We start from the raw sequence: 18,351 nt of genomic DNA, 5'->3' as shown, positions 1-18,351 counted from the left end.
AGAGCCAAGGTTGCCTAACCCTGACCCATACTATACCTGTACATTTGGTTTCTCTTGCCTAAATGTAGAACCTTACTTTTTTCACCATTGAATTTCATTTTGTTAGATAGCGCCCAGTGTTCAAGTCTGTCCAGATCCTCCTGTATCCTAAGCCTGTAACTTCTGGAGTGATGTAGTCTCTTTGGAAAAGAGTTCTTTGAACAAAGGCTGGATTGTCGGAGATGTTTCAACGATTGTGTACTGAATAGGATTTGGATAAGATGATCTCCAAGATTCCTTCCGACTCTCTGATTCGATCATATGATAGAGTGATTTCTATGATATAAACGTGTAATAGAAACTCATTATTAATCCTTAAAGTAGCTTTATGGTTCCTTCTTTCCAGGAAGGGAGGAATGGTATCCATGAGTAAAGTCAGCTAACGTTCACCCTTCTCTCTCAAAATATACAGCCCAAACCAAGATAACTGTGTATTTGGGGGGCTTAAACGTAACCCCTAAATCATTGCTAGCGCTCTCGAAAGGATTTTCTCCAGCTTATTTTTTTGTCTCTTTAAAAGCCAGAGTATATCCACTAAAGCCAGCGTTGTGCCGAGAGGCTATTCTCCTTCTGGGTCACATCCAGAAATGGCCACACAACTGTGGGAAGAATCCAGAGAAAGAAATATTTTGTGAAATATTACAAAGGCAGAATATATTTCCCCAGAGGAATAATGGAGAAGATCTTAAAAAAAAAAAAAGTCAAAAACCCAGCCCCCAGAAATCATCCCAGCCCCTAGGCCAGTGGTTCTCAACTTGTGGGTCGGGACCCCATTTGGGGTCAAACGACCATTTCACGGGGGTCGCCAAACAACGCAGTCCGCCATTTTTTCCCCCTTTTCCTTAGCTGTGCTACTCCCTTTTATTCTATTGGCTTTTGAAAGCCAATAGAATAGACTCTCTTGAATATAGTCTAATTCTATTGGCTTTCAATAGCCAATAGGAATTGTCCAGGCTGTCTCTGCCCTGCTGAGCCCGCCAAAAGTCCCATTCTGCAAACGGCGCTGCACCAGTCGAGTAGTCCTTGACTTACGACCGGTTGAGTAGTCCTCGACTTACGACCGGTTGGGGGGTCGTGGCATTAAAAAGGTTGAGAACCACTGCCCTAGGCAGAAGCCAGATTTTAGAAATGCAGATACGATAATCCATTCAGGAAGGTCGGAGCCCTCCAGCTAGAAGCTGAAGAGATCAGAAAGTCAAAGACCCTTAAAATCTACATACCCCCACCCAAATTCTAAGGACAGGAGACATAATAGGATTAACCCACCAATGCCAAAAGGGCATACTCAGACATGACACAGGAAACACAAAGCCTCAAACAGGAACAGAACACAACCTGAAGAGTCCCAGAAGGTATAACTGTCAGGAGGTTTCTCCTTAGTTCCAGGTTGCTTCTCTCTTTGGTCAGTTTCCAACCATTGTTTCTCATCCTTCCCTCTGGTGCTTTGGAGAATAACGTGACCCCCTCTGCCTTGTGGCAGCCCCTCAGATACTGGAACACTACTATCATGTCACCCCTATTTCTTCTTTTCTTTAGACTGGCCAAACCCAAGTCCCGCAGCCATTCTTCGTATGTTTTAGTCTCCAGGCCTTGGATCGCCTTAGTTGCTGTTCTCTGAATTTTTTCCTAGGTCTCGACATCTTTTTTGTGATGCGGTGACCAAAATTGGCTGCAGTATTCCAGGTGTGGCCTCACTAGGGTTTCATAAAGCGGCACTAATACTTCGCCTGATCTTGATTCTATGCCTCTGTTTATGCAACCCAGGATTGTATTAGCTTTTCTTGGCTGCTGCTGCTGCACACGGCTGGCTCATGGTCAAGCGATCGTCCACTAGGACTCCAAGGTCCCTCTCACAGTGGCTGTTTTTAAGCCAGGTCTCACCCAATCTGTACTTGTACCTTTGGCTTTTCCTGCCTAAATGTAAGACTTTGCTTTTCTCCACATGGAAACTCATTTTGTTGGATTGGGCCCATTGTTCAAGTTTGTCAAAGATCTTTTTGGATTCCAAGTTTGTCTTCTGGGGTGTTGGCTATTCCTGACAGTTTGGTGTCATCTGCAAATTTGATGAGTTCCCTTTCAATTCCATTATCTAAGTCATTGGTGAAGACATTGAAGAGTTTGCTGGGCCTAAGATGGAACCTTGTGGTACCCCACTGCTTATTTCTCTCCACGTGGATGTAGTGCCAGCGAGGACTACTCGTGGAGTACGGTTTGTTAGCTAACTGCAGATCCATCTGGTGGTGATGTTGTCTATCCCACCTTTTCCTAACTTACCATGGAGTAGGTTGTGGTCTACCTTGTCAAGTGCCTTACTGAAATCTAAGCATACTGCGTTTTGCTGGTCTACTAGTTTAGTCCCTTTATCAAAGAATGAAATAAGATTGGTTTGGCATGATCTGTTTTTAACAAACCCGTGCTGGCTACTCATTATGACTCTGTTTGCTTCTAGTTGTTCGCAGATCTGTTTTTTGATGATCTTTTCCAGGACGTTCCCAGGTATTGAGGTTAAACTGATTGGTCTGTCGTTTCCTAGGTCCTTTTTTGCCTTTCTTGAAGATGGGGACCACATCAGCCCTTTTCCAATCCTCTGGATACTTCCCAGGTGCCCCAGGATTTATGAAAGATGTGGTGCAATGGGTCTGAGATAACATCTGCCAGTTCCTTCAGAACTCCGGGATGTAATCTCTCAGGTCCCGGTGATTTATATATACATACATACATACATACATACATACATGTTTTTTGAGGTTTTCGCGGGTGTATGTAGGTCTTTGGTTATTCGGGTTTTCTCCCACGTAAAATTGGAAGTGTCTTGACGACGTTTCGATGAAGTCTCATTTGTCATCTTCAGGCTGGTGCTTTCGGCTTTGTGCTTCGAGGAGCAATGTGTGGTCTTAGCTCCTCGAAGCATGAAGCTGAAAACACCAGCCTGAAGATGACGAATGAGACTTTGTCGAAACGTCGTCAAGACACTTCCAATTTTACGTGGGAGAAAACCCGAATAACCAAAGACCTACATATATATATATATATATTATTAAAAGTTTTACAAATTTAATACAATATAACCTAAACCCCTCCCATCCCCTTCCCCCCCTCCCCCACTTCCCAGAGCTGATTACGGGGTAAAAAATCAAGAATCATAATCTAACTAACATTACCCAACTGTACTATCAATCAAACCATAATGTACTTTAACTCCTTTTCAAAAAAATATTAACAAATTGAAAACAAAAATAATAATACAATTCAACCATATTGAACTATTAAAAATAATCTAAAATCTACTCATAAGCAAGATAATACTTTCAGTCTCATATTTCTTTTGAATATAATCAATCCATCTTCTTCAAACTGAAATGTATTTTTCTTGTGAATGGTCCTTCAAATAGGTGGAGATTTTCGCCATTTCTGCTAAATTAGATACCTTAAGTATCCATTCTTCCATAGTAGGCAAAGAGTTTTTCTTCCAATATTGCCCCACCAATAATCTTGCAGCTGTTATAAGATCCAGCATCAAATTAATTTCTTTAGCATCAAAATCTATCATGATACCCAACAAAAATATTTGCAGAGTAAACTTTATCTTTTTCTTAAAAATCTTTTAAATATTCCACCAAATCTTAATCCAAAAAGCTTTTATATCTCTACAAGTCCACCAAATATGAAAATAGGTTGCATCTAATCAAGGTTGGAAAGGTGTTCTCTTACCATTTTCTTGCTTCTTTTAATTTTTGTTTCTAGTATGTCTTTTGCAGTGGGTTTTTTTTGGGGGTGTGTGTGTGTGTTGGGCTATAGTTTCTTTTTGTGTGAAGACTGACGCAAAGTATGAGTTAAGCAGCTCTGCTTTCTCCCTGTTGCCCATCTTCTCTCTTTAGTGGGCCTATGGTTTCCTTGACTTTCCACTGGTTAATTTTTCTTACTGTCAGGAAATTTCTCCTTAGTTCTAGGTTGCTTCTCTCCTTGATGAGTTTCCATCTGTTGCTTCTTGTCCTGCCTTCAGGTGCTTTGGAGAATAGCTTGACTCCCTCTTCTTTGGGGCAGCCCCTGAGATATTGGAAGACTGCTATCATGTCATCCCTCGTCATTTTCTTCATTAGAACAATTAATCAGTTAGAACAATTTATCAGTGGAACAACCTGCCTCCAGAAGCTGTGAATGCTCCAACACTGGAAGTTTTTAAGAAGAGACTGGACAGCCATTTGTCTGGAATGGTATAGGGTTTCCTGCCTGAGCAGGGGGTTGGACTAGATGACCTCCAAGATCCCTTCTAGCTCTGTTCTATTCTATTCTATTCTATTCTATTCTATTCTATTCTAATTAACCAGTAGAACAACATGTCTCCAGAAGCTGTGAATGCTCCAACACTGGAAGTTTTTAAGAAGAAACTGGAAGCCATTTGTCTGAAATGATATAGGGTTTCCTGCCTGAGCAGGGGGTTGAACTAGATGACCTCCAAGGTCCCTTCCAGCTCTATTATTATTATTATTATTATTATTAAAAAAAGAAAAAATCTTTTTTAGTTCATGCATTTTGGCGTAGTTTATTTGCTATACATAAAAAAATAAAAACCTAAAACACATCCATTATACTTGTAGTAACACAGTAAAGGGCAATATATAATGTTGATTGAGTTTATTTACAATATATATATATATATATATATATATATATATATATATATATATACACATATCGGGTGAGCTTATTTACAGGACTTATATGGATTTACAGGACTTATATAGATTTATATCTCATAGAATAATTCCAATAAATTGTAGATTATGGTTGGACTTACAAAAGTTCCTTCTCTTGGGTCTCCCTTCTTCATTTTCAATATGCTTCTCCCCAACTCTACATTGCTAAGATACCCGAAATGAATCCTGCTCTTCAAACTATGATTCAAGCTCATTTATAAATCATGGTTTGGAGACAAGGTATCAGGGCTAGCATCAGGGGTCAGTTTGCTGGCATCTGCCAAGAATTACAACTTAACAGAGATTTGTGAGGGTTTTGGTGTTCTCTGAACTGGGTTGTTTTCTTACGGAAGTTTCATGACCCGACTAGACAATCATCATCCGTGCTAGAAGAGATTGGGGTTTGTTCTCTATGTACAAGTGGTTTGCCCTGCCAGTATTAGTGGAGGTGTTCTTGTGCTTCCTTGGTTAGGCTTGTGTACTGTTTGATTGTTTGTCTGAATTGGTAGTTATTGGATTGGGGTAAACCACTAGTCTTTAAAAATAGATCAAATCCCACTCCCTTCTAGCACTAATGATGTTACCTAGCTGGGTAATGAAACGTCTGCAAGAAAACCAAGGATCCCACAGTCCCCCCCTCCTCCTCTTCTCTGTAAAACCCTCTCCCTTCTAACACTGATGATGTTACCTACTTGGGTCATGAAACGTCTGCAAGAAAACCACCAAGCTCAGAGAGCATCAAGGATCCCACAGTCCTCCTCCACCTCCTCCTCCTCCTTTCACTCCTCCTTCCTTCCTCCTCCTTCTCCTCACAATCCCCACCCCCTTCTACCACTGATGACGCTACCTAGTTAGGTCATGAAATGTCTGTAAGAAAACTACCAAGCTCAGAGAGCACCAAGGACCCCATGGTCGTTGTCGTCGTTGTCCTCCTCCTCCTCCTCCTCCTCCTCCTCCTCCTCCTCCTCCTCCTCCTCCTCCTCCTCCTCCTCCTCCTCCTCCTCCTCCTCTACTCTGCAAACCTTGAGCTGTAAATATCTTCTTCTGTTGCTGAGATTCTCCTGCTTATATTGAGAACATCCTAACTTGATCCATCCTTGTCAATTGCCACTTTCTCATCAGTCCTTTTGGGACAGCTTACAGAAGCTGGGAGAAAAACTGCTTCTGTAGTCACTCATCTTCCCAAGCATTTCTCACGGTGCTTAGAAAAGGAGCTGACACACGATCACTCCTAGATTGGTTATGTCTTCAGTGTGCAGATTATACATTTTGGTTAATGAATTGGGAATGCATTGATATATATGGAAAGCCTTCTTTGGATCAATTTTGCTCTAGCACTAACCACTCACTACTCTCTATATTCTAGGAATTTGAGGATGTTGTAAACGTATTTTACAACAATTGATTTCCTGAATATTTGCATAAAGAGAATATTGTGTGTCTAACCCCACGTGGCCACATAAAGCATTCGTTCGTTCATTCATTCATTCATTCATTCATTCATTCAAAGTAGTCGTAACTTGCAGGTAACAGCTAAGTTTGCAAATAATAATAACAATTTCTCTTCTTTACAAGTAGTTCTCGACCTACAGCCATAATTGGTTCCACTGTTAACTAAGCAAAGCAGTTTTTAAATGAGTCACGTCTGATTTTATGCCTTTTTTTTTAAACACGGCTGAGGAATTCTGGGAGTTGAAGTCCGCAAATCTTAAAAGTTGCCAGGTTTGGACCCCTCTGGTCTAAACTGAATTGTCCCACCTATATTATGTTCCTTTCCAGGTGAATCAGGTACTATATTACGCTCAGTTCTGACTGAAGAACCTCTGGAAGGTTGAACTTGGCTGATCCAAGGGGAGGCATCAATAATCGAGGAGAAGAAGGAGAAGGAGAAGGAGGAGGAGGAGGAGAAGAAGAAGAAGAAGAAGAAGAGGAAGAAGAAGAAGAAGAAGAAGAAGAAGAAGAAGAAGAAGAAGAAGAAGAAGAAGAAGGAAGAAGAAGAAGAAGAAGAAGAAGAAGAAGAAGAAGAAGAAGAAGAAGAAGAAGAAGAAGAAGAAGAAGAAGAAGAAGAAGAAGAAGAAGAAGAAGAAGAAGAAGAAGAAGAAGAAGAAGAAGAAGATTGTCCACTGAAAACTCAGTCTTTGTTCCATCCTTCCTTGGGAAAACTAGTTGCAAGACAGATTTTTGGATTTGGTTCATTTACACTTTGTCACAAATGGATTCAGGGCACAGCTTCTTCCTCGCCATGTAATATGCCCGATTGGCTTCGGGATAGGTGACTTTGGAAAGAGGCAGCTTGAAGATGGCCTCGTTGTTGATGGTTAAGAGCAGGAAGGTGAGTGAAGATAAGCAGAAGGGCCAGGTCCCGACTGGAAGCCCAAACTGGAAAGGAATAAAAACAGCAACATCTCAGAAATAGGTCTATGGAGACTCTCCATCATGGTTGTCCCCCAAAGGTGCTTTTTTCAACACGCAACTGGACGTTCTTGTTTTGTTTTGAAGACGTTTCGCTTCTCATCCGAGAAGCTTCTTCAGCTTGGACTGGATGGTGGGAAAATGGAAGGATTTATACTCCTTGCAGAGAGCTGGTTACTTGCCTTCTTTCAGAGAGTCGTTGAGGTCACCTGGAGGTTGACCTGTGTCCTCTGGGTCACCTGAGTGGTGCAAACGGGTGTGGGAGCCTTCTTGGGACTACGGAAAGGATGGTGTTGTAGACTGGAGTGAGATGATGTCGTGTCCCTCCCCCTTTGTTGAGGGGGGGCTGTTCAATTTTGACCTAGATGGGGGTCTTGGATCGCTTGTTCAAACCAACGGTCCAAAATGTGGACTTTGCTGTCTTCAAAAGAGCGGCCTTTTAAATGCAGATGTGGCGCCGAGGTGGCGCAGCAGTTAGAGTGCAGTATTGCAGGCCACTTTAACTGACTGTCTTCAGCAGGTCAGCGGTTCAAATCTCACCGGCTCAGGTTGACTCAGCCTTCCATCCTTCCGGGGTAGGTAAAATGAGGACCCAGATTGTTGGGGGCAATGTAAATATAGATATACATTGCTTACTGGTGTACACCGCTTAGAGAGTGCTTGCACTTAAAGCGGTATATAAGTCTCATAAATAAATAAATGTACTGCTGACAGCAAAGTCCACATTTTGGACAGAGAGGACCATTGGTTTGAACAAGGGATCCAAGAGGCTGTCTAGGTCAAAACTGAACAGCCCTCCCTCAACAGAGGGGGAGGATACAACATCATCTATCTCCTGTGTTACAACATTGTCCTTTCAGCAGTTCCAAGAAGGCTCCACATCCATTTGCACTGCTCAGGGGACCCTGAGGACACAGATAAACCTCCAAGTGGCCTCAAGGACTCTCTAAAACAGTGGTTCTCAACCTTTTTAATGCCGCGACCCCCAACCGGTCGTAAGTCGAGGACTACTCAACCGGTCGTAAGTCGAGGACTACTCAACTGGTGCAGCCCCGTTTGCAGAATGGGACTTTTGGCGGGCTCAGCAGGGCAGAGAAAGCCTGGACAATTCCTATTGGCTTTAGAAAGCCAATAGAATTAGACTCTATTCAAGAGAGTCTATTCTATTGGCTTTCAAAAGCCAATAGAATAAAAGGGAGTAGCACAGCTGAGCAAAAGGGGGAAAAAATGGCGGACTGCGTTGTTTGGCGACCCCCGTGAAATGGTCGTTCGACCCCAAATGGGGCCCTGACCCACAGGTTGAGAACCGCTGCTCTAAAAGACTGCAAATGACCGGCTGTCTGCAAGGAGTATAAATCTTTCCATTCCCCTCCATTCCAGTCAGAGCTGAAGAAGCTCCTTGGATGAGAAGCGAAACATCTTCAAAGAAAAACAGGGAAGTCCAGTTACCTTTTGGAAAAAAAAGCACCTTTGCGATCTCAGAAATGTTTTTGGGGAGTTTATACAAAATCAAGAGGGTGGCCGCAAAGATGTTGGTGAAAGCCCTGCCCCGTTTTTACATCTGTTGTAAACTTAGAACGTGCTACACACTTTTTGGAATTAAACAACAAGGGAAGATATCCACCTCGCTGGCAGTAATATCAAGTGGACAATAACAGAGCAGCAGAGTTGGAAGGGACCTTGGAGGTCTTCTAGTCCAGCCCACTACTCAGGCAGGAGACCCTGTACAACTTCAAACAAATCGTTGTCCAATCTCTTCTTAAAAACCTCCAGGAGGCTTTCAAGAAGAGATGGGACTGCCATCTGTCAGAAATGGTGTAGGGACTCCGTCTTAGGCAAGGGGTCAGACTAGATGACCTACAAGATCCCTTCAAGCTCCGTTGTTCTATTCTTATTCTATTCAGGTTGCTCCACTGATCAATTGTTCTCACTCTTAATGTCAACGCTGCAAATATTGTATATTCTTGCTTTTGACAATATGCAGAATTGTCGGGTTATTATGGGGTTATTATGGGGTTAATACAGAGCAGAAGGGGGGTTGGGGGTAAAGCCCAGGAAAGAAAGAGGAAGAAAACATTTGACCCTCACACTAATTGGATAATGTGAGATATGACGGCTAATTTAGGGAGGGAACATGCTGATAATTTAACTGCTCAGAGGAAGAGAACTTAGATCCTAGCATCCCTCCGTTGTGCCTGTGCCGACATTTTGTAACAATAAAAGACTTTTAGGAAAATAAATGCCTGGAAGTTCTTTGAAATGTTTCATTAGTCGGAACCACGACACTTAATACATCTCTCCTTAGTTCTAGGTAGCTTCTCTCCTTGATTCATTTCCACTGTCTTACTTCGGGATTTACTCAACACACTTGTGTGTGCTGTACTACAGGTAGTCCTCAACTTAACGATCGCAATTTTGCTTGTAAGTCATTGCGGTCGTTAAACGGGTTACCACGTGTCTTAACGGCTACGCCTTGCAGGTGGGACGTTGTGAGGTTAAAATAAGACAGACTCTCCCCCCATTTAAGCCACCTGTCATTCCCCCCCCCCTCAGAAAGAATTGATGACGATTTAAGAGATACAAGTCAATCTTCGTTCCCTGATGCTCAGCAACGTACCACGGAAAAAATACGGCTCATCGCTTCTCCCACGTAGGCGGTAAAGAAAGCTGCAAAAAGAAATATAAATAAGTAACGTTGCTACTGATTGTAAGAGACTCTGAAATAATAAGGGGTTAAGGGACAGATGGTGAAAGAGACTCCAATCTGTTACTCGGGGCCAGCCCCCCTCCCTCTCGGCCTGACCCACCTCACAAGATTGTTGTGGGTAAAACAGGAGGGGGAACGTAACGTTGGAGATGTTTGCTGCCTTGCGTTATTTGTAACAAACATAAAGGCGGGGTACGAATCAAGAAAGCCACTTTTTGGGTGGGGGGCAGGGAATTCCCACAAAACACTGAGTCGTAAAGTGGGCTGTTGGGTTGGGACCCTCTGCTGAGCTCCAATAAATAAATGCATAAGTACAGTTAATAAATGCAATAAAAGTGACATAATGAATTAAAATAGTCATTTGTGAAAGCTTGGCTCACCAAGTGTTCCTGCTTAGTGGCCCAGAAGGAAAGGGAGAAGCAGGGAAATGTCCGTGCGCAAACGGACACGCTATCACTGTGGCAGTGGTAGCGGGTGTGCGCACGTGCAAGTGGGCTGTGCGCATCCATGGCGGCACGCTGGTGCCCACACACATGCGCAAACGGGCTGCTGGCGCCCGCACAAATGGGCCGCTGGCACCTACGCACATGTGCAAGTGGGCCACTAGTGCCCACGTGACATGGCAGTGCTAGTGCCCCTGTGTGTGCGCAAAAGGGGGCCACTAGCCCCCGCGTGGTGGCACTACCGTGAGTGGGGTGGCTCGGCTGCTATTCCTGTGGCCTGGTGGCCAACAGGCCATGGTCCGGTACTGGGCTGTGGACCATAGGTTGGAGACCCCTGTGTTAAAGCAGGGCTATCACATTCTTCGTTCCCCCGAGCTTTTGTTGTTTTGTCGTGGGTCCAACCGCTTGGTTGTTGGAACAGGAAAGGGAATCCAAGGCAGAGTTCATTGAGGGTGGTGTTATCCCTTCAATCATGTCCGACTCTTGGCGATTCTATGGACTGGATCTCTCCACATCTTCAGACCTTGCGCTACTTCTTTGAGTTGTTCTATGCTCTGGTTGGGGTCAGCTAGCAGGGTGTCCAGGCATCCTGTTCTTTCTCGGCCTGGTTTCCTTTCACTGCTAACTCTTCCAAACACAACTGTTTTCTCCAGTGGCAACGTTCATCTAACACCCAGGTAAAAACCAGGTTCACTCGTTTGAGGTTTAGCCATTATTGTGACCTGTGGGGATGGGCGAAGCAGCCCATCACACTAAACCAGAAGGGGGTCTATTGCAGAGGTCCCCAAATTTTCCAGGTTGGCAGCCCGGAGGAAAAGGGAGGAGCAGGCAAATTTACAGGCGCTCATGTGCACATGGGGCCGTGTGTACCTGCACAAGGCTCACAGTGGTGCTAGCGCCTGCACGCCTGTGCAAATGGGGCCATGGGAGCCCATGCACAAGCACAAATGGGGGCTCTAGCAACCATGGAGTGGGGTTAGCGCGAGAGGGGGGGAGTGCGCCCACATTGGCCAGCCATTCCCACAGCCCGGTGGTCAACAGGCCATGAACCGGTAGCGGGCCACAGCCCACAGGTTGGGGACCCCTGGTCTATTGGTTGCATCACAACAAGGAGGTGAATCAAGTAACTGTATTTGTTCACCTGGCTTTAACAATTTGTGTGAACTCGGCCAAATCCTTTGCTCCTAGAAGTATCCCTCGAATTATGACCCTAATGGTGCCTGCCATTTTATGACCTCTGATTGTTAAGTGAATCACGGCAGCCATTTTGTGAAAGCTGCAGCCACTAAGCAAACCAACGGTTCCCTTCAAAGCCGTCGTAAAATGGGCTTGTGTGACTGTCCGGATTTCATGACCTTCCTTTGCGGTGGTTGTTAAGTGAATCCTGTGGCAGCCAAGTTGTTGTGTCCCAGCATACGTGAGTCCTTGTTATGCTCACAAGGAGAAACCCCTCTTCCAACAAGCAGGCTGGAACCGCAGGAAAAAACCAATCCCCTTTTATTATTTACAGACCCGAGTCAATGTCCAAGGCAAACAAAACACAGTTCACTGAAACTTGGTTCCTTAACACAAACAGTTGCCTTCAGCAACCACACCTCCCACACCTTCCCTTTTATAATTCAGCCAAGGCATGGCTTCCTAATGCCTTCTCCTTTGCCTTTGGAGCCGCCCCATTGCATTCCTCTGTCCTACTCTCTTCTCTTTCCTGTGCATTTGTGCATCTGGGATTTGTCCCAGCTGTTCTTCATCACTGTCCAACTCAGGCTCCCAGCACAGCTGTGTCTCAGCCTGAGGGCGAGTAGAGGGGCCAGACTCCTTGTCCGACTGTAAATCTTTGAGCTCCTCAGAGCCTTCCTCTGATGTCACTCCAGGCCCCTCCTCTCCTCCTCAGACTCAGCTGCCGGGTCCACTGGCTGGCGAGGAATCACAACACGAGTGAATCAATGGTTGCTAAGCAAAAGCTGCGGTCATTAAGCAAGCCAATGGCTCACCATCATAGGACAGGATTGGGTGACTATCCCTGATTTTATGGAGGGCGATGATGGTTAAGTGGATCACTCTGGCCCTTCAGTAAATCTGCGGTCGTTAAGTGAACGCAAATGACAGTAAATGGGGCCTGGTTGCCATAGATCTGAAGTGCAGTCATGTGATCACGGGGGGGGGGCAGGGCGACGAGGGAACCGCCAGAACTTTGAATCCAGGTGGTAAATATGGTAGGTCCATCAGAACTCTCAACGGCCACAAAGCGATTGGTCATAAAACGAGGACGATCTGAATGTTAGTGCTGTGAAGAGCCTGGTTACTCACCGCACGTGACTGCCAACACAAATGTCTGCCAGGTGAGGGCGTAGAACATCCCGCCGATGGCAATGCAGGAGAGGCAGCTGTTGTAGTTCCACAACCCGGCATACATTTTGTTCAAAGGGGAAGCCAGGCTCAGAGCTACAAAATAAAACAGATGGAAAAAATGGCTGAACCCATAGAGAATATGGCAATCCAGAAGGTCTCCTGATGTCCACCTCTCCTCCTGGTGTCCACCTCTGTAGCTTTAACCCCAAAAGGAACATGATTCCCATCAACGTCTACGGCAGCGACGGCGAACCTTTTTAGAGACCGAGTGCCCAAACTGCAACCCAAAACCCACTGATGCATCGCCGGGTGCCGGGTGGGTGTGGCCCATTTGGCTGGGTGTGGCCCATTGGGTGGGCGTGGCCCATTGGGTGGGCGTGGCTACGGTGGTAACGGCAGACTGGGTGGGACTAAAAAGTTTAATCAATCAATTCCAACTTTGCGAGATCTTTTTTTTCCCGCGAGAAGTTAAAATTGACGGATTGATTGAATCTTTTTTTGTTTTGCACACGGCGGCAGAGGCCTAAAGCGAAAAGGTTTTATAAAACCCAGCTGAAGGCCTAGGACTGGGGCGACGGCGCGCATGCCCACAGAGAGGGCTCTGAGTGCCGCCTCTGGCACCCGTGCCATAGGTTCGCCACCACTGGTCTGTGGAGATTCTCTCTTTTTTTTTTTTAACAATCTTTTTTATTAATTTTTTTCCCATCAACATATGTTAATTTTTCCAATCAACAAGTTGCCTGGTGTTTGCTAAGCTAATACATGTTCACTTCCTAATCCCTCATTCTTTTCTCTAACCAAGAATAAAATAAATTCCAAGTTTTATAATAGTCCGTATCTTGGTCTAGGGAGATTCTCAATCATCCAGGTCAGTGTTATTCTCAAAGGTGCAGGAATTGAGTATGTCTAATCTAGGGAAGAGAAGGGCTAGGGGAGATATGATAACCATTTCCCAACATTTGGGGGGCTGCCCCAAAGAAGAGGGGGCCGGCCTATTCTCCAAAGCACCTAAAGCAGTGGTTCTCAACCTTTTTAATGCCGCGACCCCCAACCAGTCGTAAGTCAAGGACTAAACCAGTTGTAAGTCGAGGACTAAACTGGTCGTAAGTCGAGGACTACCCAACCCGTCGTAAGTCAAGGACTTTCCCTGCCCGGGAGCGCCGCGCGTGCGTGGTGCCATCCCCTGCGCCGGCCGAGGCATAGCTGGCAAGCGGCAGAGATGGTGCAGGCCGACCACCGGCTGGGCTACCAGCTGGCCCAGCCTAAGGGAGGTAAGGCCTCCGCCGGAAAAGGGGAAAAAAAATGGCGGACAGCCTTGCTTGGCAATCCCCGTGAAATGGTCGATCGACCCCAAATAGGGTCGTGACCCATAGGTTGAGAACTGCTGACCTAAAGGCAGGTCAAGAAGCAATGGATGGAGACTAATCAAAGAGAGAAGCAACCTGAAATTAAGGAGAAACTTCCTAACAGGGAGGACAATCAACCAGTGGAACAGCTTGTCACCAGAAATCGTGGGCGCTCCATCACTGGAGGGTTTTAAGAAGACCCTGGACAGCCTGAAATGATATAGGGTGTCCTGCTCGAGCAGGGGGCTGGACTAGAAGACCTCCAAGGTCCCTTCCGATTCTGTTATTCTATTCTGAGTCTTTTTCCAAAAGGCAACTGGACTTGAAAACATTTTGCTTCTCGTCCAAGAGAACTGAAGAAGCTCCTTGGATGAGAAGTAAAACATTTTCAAGGAAAAAAAAAACCAAGAACATCCAGTTGTCTTTTGGAAAACCACCTTTGCGACATACAGCAGGGGCCTTCAAACTTGGCCCTTTTATGACTTGTGGACTTCAACTCCCAGAATTCCTCAGCCAGGCACGAGTGCCTGGCTGAGGAATTCTGGGAGTTGAAGTCCACAAGTCATAAAAGGGCTAAGTTTGAAGATCCCTGGCATAGAACAACTCAAAGAAGTAGCACAAGATCAGAAGATCTGGAGAGACCAGATCCATAGAATCTTTATATGTTGGATCATCTTAGTTGCTCTTCTCTGAATTTTTTCCAAACTCTCAACATCTCTTTTGTGATATGGTGACCAAAACTAGCTGCACTATTCCAGGTGTGGCCTCACTAGGGTTTTATAAAGCGGTACTAATACTTCACGTGATCTTGATTCTATGCCTCTGTTTATGCAACCCAGGATTGTATTAGCTTTTTTTGGCTGCTGCCACACACAGCTGGCTCACGGTCAAGGGATCGTCCCCTAGGACTCCGAGGTCCCTCTCACAGTTGCTGTTTTTGAGCCAGATCTCGCCCAATCTGTACTTGTACCTTTGATTTTTCCTGCCTAAATGTAAAACTTTGCTTTTCTCCACATTAAAACTCACGACTGCTCTTTGAGGTCTTGGAACTACCTTCGAACACAGTTACCGAAACCTGGTGGCATCGCTACTCTTCATCTCGAGAGGGAAATACTCAAAAATGGAATGAATGTCCAAATTGACCCTTTCTAAGAAGAAAGGAAGAGGCTACCCAAGGTCTGTCCTGAAAATGTGTTATCCCCAAAGACCCTGGACTTGTTTGGTTTGGATCGCTAGCTCACATCTTCCCTGACACAGGTTAAGTGTGACGCCCAGCCATCAAAGTCTGTCCAACAGAGGGACAGAATCAAGATCACGTGAAGTGTTAATACCACTTTACAAGGCCTTGGTAAAGCCATACTTGGAATACTGCATCCAGTTTTGGTCACCACAATGTAAAAAAGACATTGAGACTCTAAAAAGAGTGGAGAGAAAAGCAACAAAGATGATTAGGGGACTGGAGGCTAAAGCATATAAGGAACAGCTGCTGGAATTGGGTATGTCTAGCTTAATGAAGAGAAGGATGAGATGAGAGCAGTGTTCCAATATCTCAGGGGCTGCCCCAAAGAAGAGGAGTCAAGCTATTTTCCAAAGCACTTGAAGGCAGGACAAGAAGCAACGGGTGGAAATTAATCAAGGAGAGAAGTAACCTAGAACTAAGGAGAAACTTCCTGACAGTTAGAACAGTTAACCAGTGGAACAGCCTGCCTCCAGAAGTGGTGAATGCTCCAACACTGGAAGTTTTTAAGAAGAGACTGGACAGCCATTTGTCTGAAATGTGGTATAGGGTTTCCTGCCTGAGCAGGGGGTTGGACTAGATGACCTCCAAGGTCCCTTCCAACTTTTTATTATTATTATTATTATGAATCATCGCACAGTCAGCCAGATGTTCAGACTGGATTTGGCATTTTGTCTACCTATCGAGTCCTTACCCAGGACCTGGGATAGGCAGATGTGGATGTTTGATGGTATTACAGATATTGTCGCAGGATGGAAGCAGTAAGGCCACCTTTTGCAATTGACTAAGAGCGAATTTGTCAATGCCAATGGTGTTCAAGTGGTACTCCAGTTGTTTTGGAATTGCACCCAAGGAGCCTATTACTATTGGTATTACCCTTGCTTGCTTTTGCCACAGTCGTTCTATTTCTATTTGTAGGTCTTTGTATTTTGTTATCTTCTCCAGTTCTTTCTCGTCTATTCTGCTGTCTCCAGGCACTGCCATGTCCACTATCCAGACTTTTTTGTCTTTCTTATCGACAATTGTTAATTCTGGGGTGTTATGTTGCAGGTGCTTGTCTGTTTGAATTCTGAAGTCCCAGAGCAGTTTAATTTTTTCATTTTCTATGACTTTCTCTATTTTATGATCCCACCAGTTTTTGCTTACAGGCAAATGATATTTTTTGCAGATCTTCCAATGCACCATTGTTGCTACTTTGTCATGCCGCTGCTTGTACTATTATTATTATTATTATTATTATTATTATTATTATTATTATTATTATTATTATTATTATTATTATTATTATTATTATTACCTTTGCAAATAAATCTGACTATCAATAAATGCTAGATCCCAGAGTTTCGTCCGTGCGCGGCACCACAGAACACTACCGCAACACGAAGCTCTTGAGATATTGATGTTCTTGAGATACTGGAATTGTGAACCTCTTTTTCCGAGAACATCCCACCAACATGGACAGTAAGAATTCTAGGCCCAGCATGTTTGGGATCTTGGAGAAAGTTGAATAATATAAGGCCACCTGTCATACCTGCAGGTACTCCAACCGCTGAGCCAATCACAGCATGGCTGAAGATGAGAGGGGACGACAGGAAAAGAGCCAACATGACGATGCCACCAGTCCAAGGGTTATCGCAACCGTAGACCTGCCCGATTCCTACTGGGATAGACCTGAGGAGCTGTGGAAGAAGCATTCAAAGGAAGAGGTTGAAGGTTGTATCAAAAGGACTTCCATTATACTGGACGGACACTTGACCATGAGCCAGCCGTGTGCAGCAGCAGCAGCCAAGAAAGCTAATACAATCCTGGGTTGTATAAACAGAGGCGTAGAATCAAGATCATGCGAAGTATTAGTGCCGCTTTATGAAACCCTAGTGAGGCCACACCGGGAATACTGCAGCCAGTTTTGGTCACCCTACCATAAAAAAGATGTTGAGAGTTTGGAAAAAAATCAGAGAAGAGCAACTTAATATGAACCAAAGCCTGGAGACAAAAACATACGAAGAACGGCTGTAGGACTTGGGTTTGGCTAATTTAAAGAAAAGAAGAAATAGGGGAGACATGATAACAGTGTTCCAGTATCTGAGGGGCTGCCCCAAAGAAGAGGAGGGGGTCATGTTATACACCAAAGCACCAGAGGGCAGGACGAGAAACAACGGATGGAAACTGACCAAAGACAGAAGCAACCTGGAATTAAGGAGAAACTTCCTGACACTGAGGACAATTAACCAGTGGAACAGCCTGGCACCAGAAATCGTGGGCGCTCCATCACTGGAGGTTTTTAAGAGTCTAGACAGTCACTTGTTTGAGATGTTATACAGTAGGTTCTCCTGCTTGAGCAGGGGGCTCAACTAGAAGACCTCCAAGGTCCCTTCCAGCTCTGTTCTGTTCTGTTCTCATGTGACCCCCGAGAACACTGCAACCATCATAAATGTGAGTCAGTTGCCAAGCACCTGAATGTAAATCACATGAGCCTGGGGATGCTGCAACAGTCATAAGGGCAAAAAGATGCTCATAAGCCACTTTTTTTCCAGAGCTGTTGTAACTTTGAACAGTCACTAAGCAATGCGTTGTAAGTACTTGTATCTTCATTGAGCTTAACACCTCCAGAGGGTGTCATCTATCTATCTGTCTATCTATCTATCTATCTATCTATCTATCTATCTATCTATCTATCTATCTATCTATCTATCTATCTATCTATCTATCCATCCATCCATCCATCTATCTATCTATCTATCTATCTATCTATCTATCTTTGTCTCTATATCTATCTATCTATCTATCTATCTATCTATCTGTCTGTCTGTCTGTCTCTGTCTGTCTGTCTGTCTGTCTCATCTCTATCTCTATCTATCTATCTATCTATCTATCTATCTATCTATCTATCTATCTATCTATCTATCTATCTCCGTCTGTCTATCTCTATCTTTATCTCTCTCTATCTCTCTCTATCTCTCTCTATCTCTATCTATCTCTGTCTGTCTATCTATGTATCTATCTATCTATGTCTGACTGTCTGTCTGTCTGTCTCTGTCTCTGTCTCTGTCTCTGTCTCTCTCTCTCTCTCTCTCTCTATCTATCTATATCACTATATCTCTCTATCTCTCTATCTCTCTAT

The 18,351-nt window shown here is 44.5% G+C and overlaps 1 protein-coding gene across 2 annotated transcripts in view; it reads right to left on the bottom strand.

The window, feature by feature from the left end:
- Positions 1-6,754: 6,754 nt before the first annotated feature.
- The window catches only part of SLC14A1 (solute carrier family 14 member 1 (Kidd blood group)), a 53,843-nt gene continuing 42,246 nt past the window's right edge, over positions 6,755-18,351 (bottom strand). For both annotated transcript variants that reach the window (XM_039344536.1, XM_039344534.1), the window contains 4 exons: positions 16,762-16,909; positions 12,606-12,740; positions 9,766-9,815; positions 6,755-7,115 (listed from right to left, as the gene is read on the bottom strand). In XM_039344536.1, the coding sequence (XP_039200470.1) occupies positions 6,933-7,115; positions 9,766-9,815; positions 12,606-12,740; positions 16,762-16,909 (516 nt within the window). In that variant the 3' untranslated portion in view covers positions 6,755-6,932. The remainder of the gene's footprint in view (positions 7,116-9,765; positions 9,816-12,605; positions 12,741-16,761; positions 16,910-18,351) is intronic.

Source organism: Crotalus tigris, unplaced genomic scaffold (assembly GCF_016545835.1).
Source record: "Crotalus tigris isolate CLP2741 ecotype Arizona unplaced genomic scaffold, ASM1654583v1 scf7180000017929.1507224028:355905, whole genome shotgun sequence".
NCBI classification, from domain to species: domain Eukaryota; kingdom Metazoa; phylum Chordata; class Lepidosauria; order Squamata; family Viperidae; genus Crotalus; species Crotalus tigris.
Note: the sequence above shows the minus strand (reverse complement) of the source record. Positions and strands in the feature narration are given on the sequence as shown.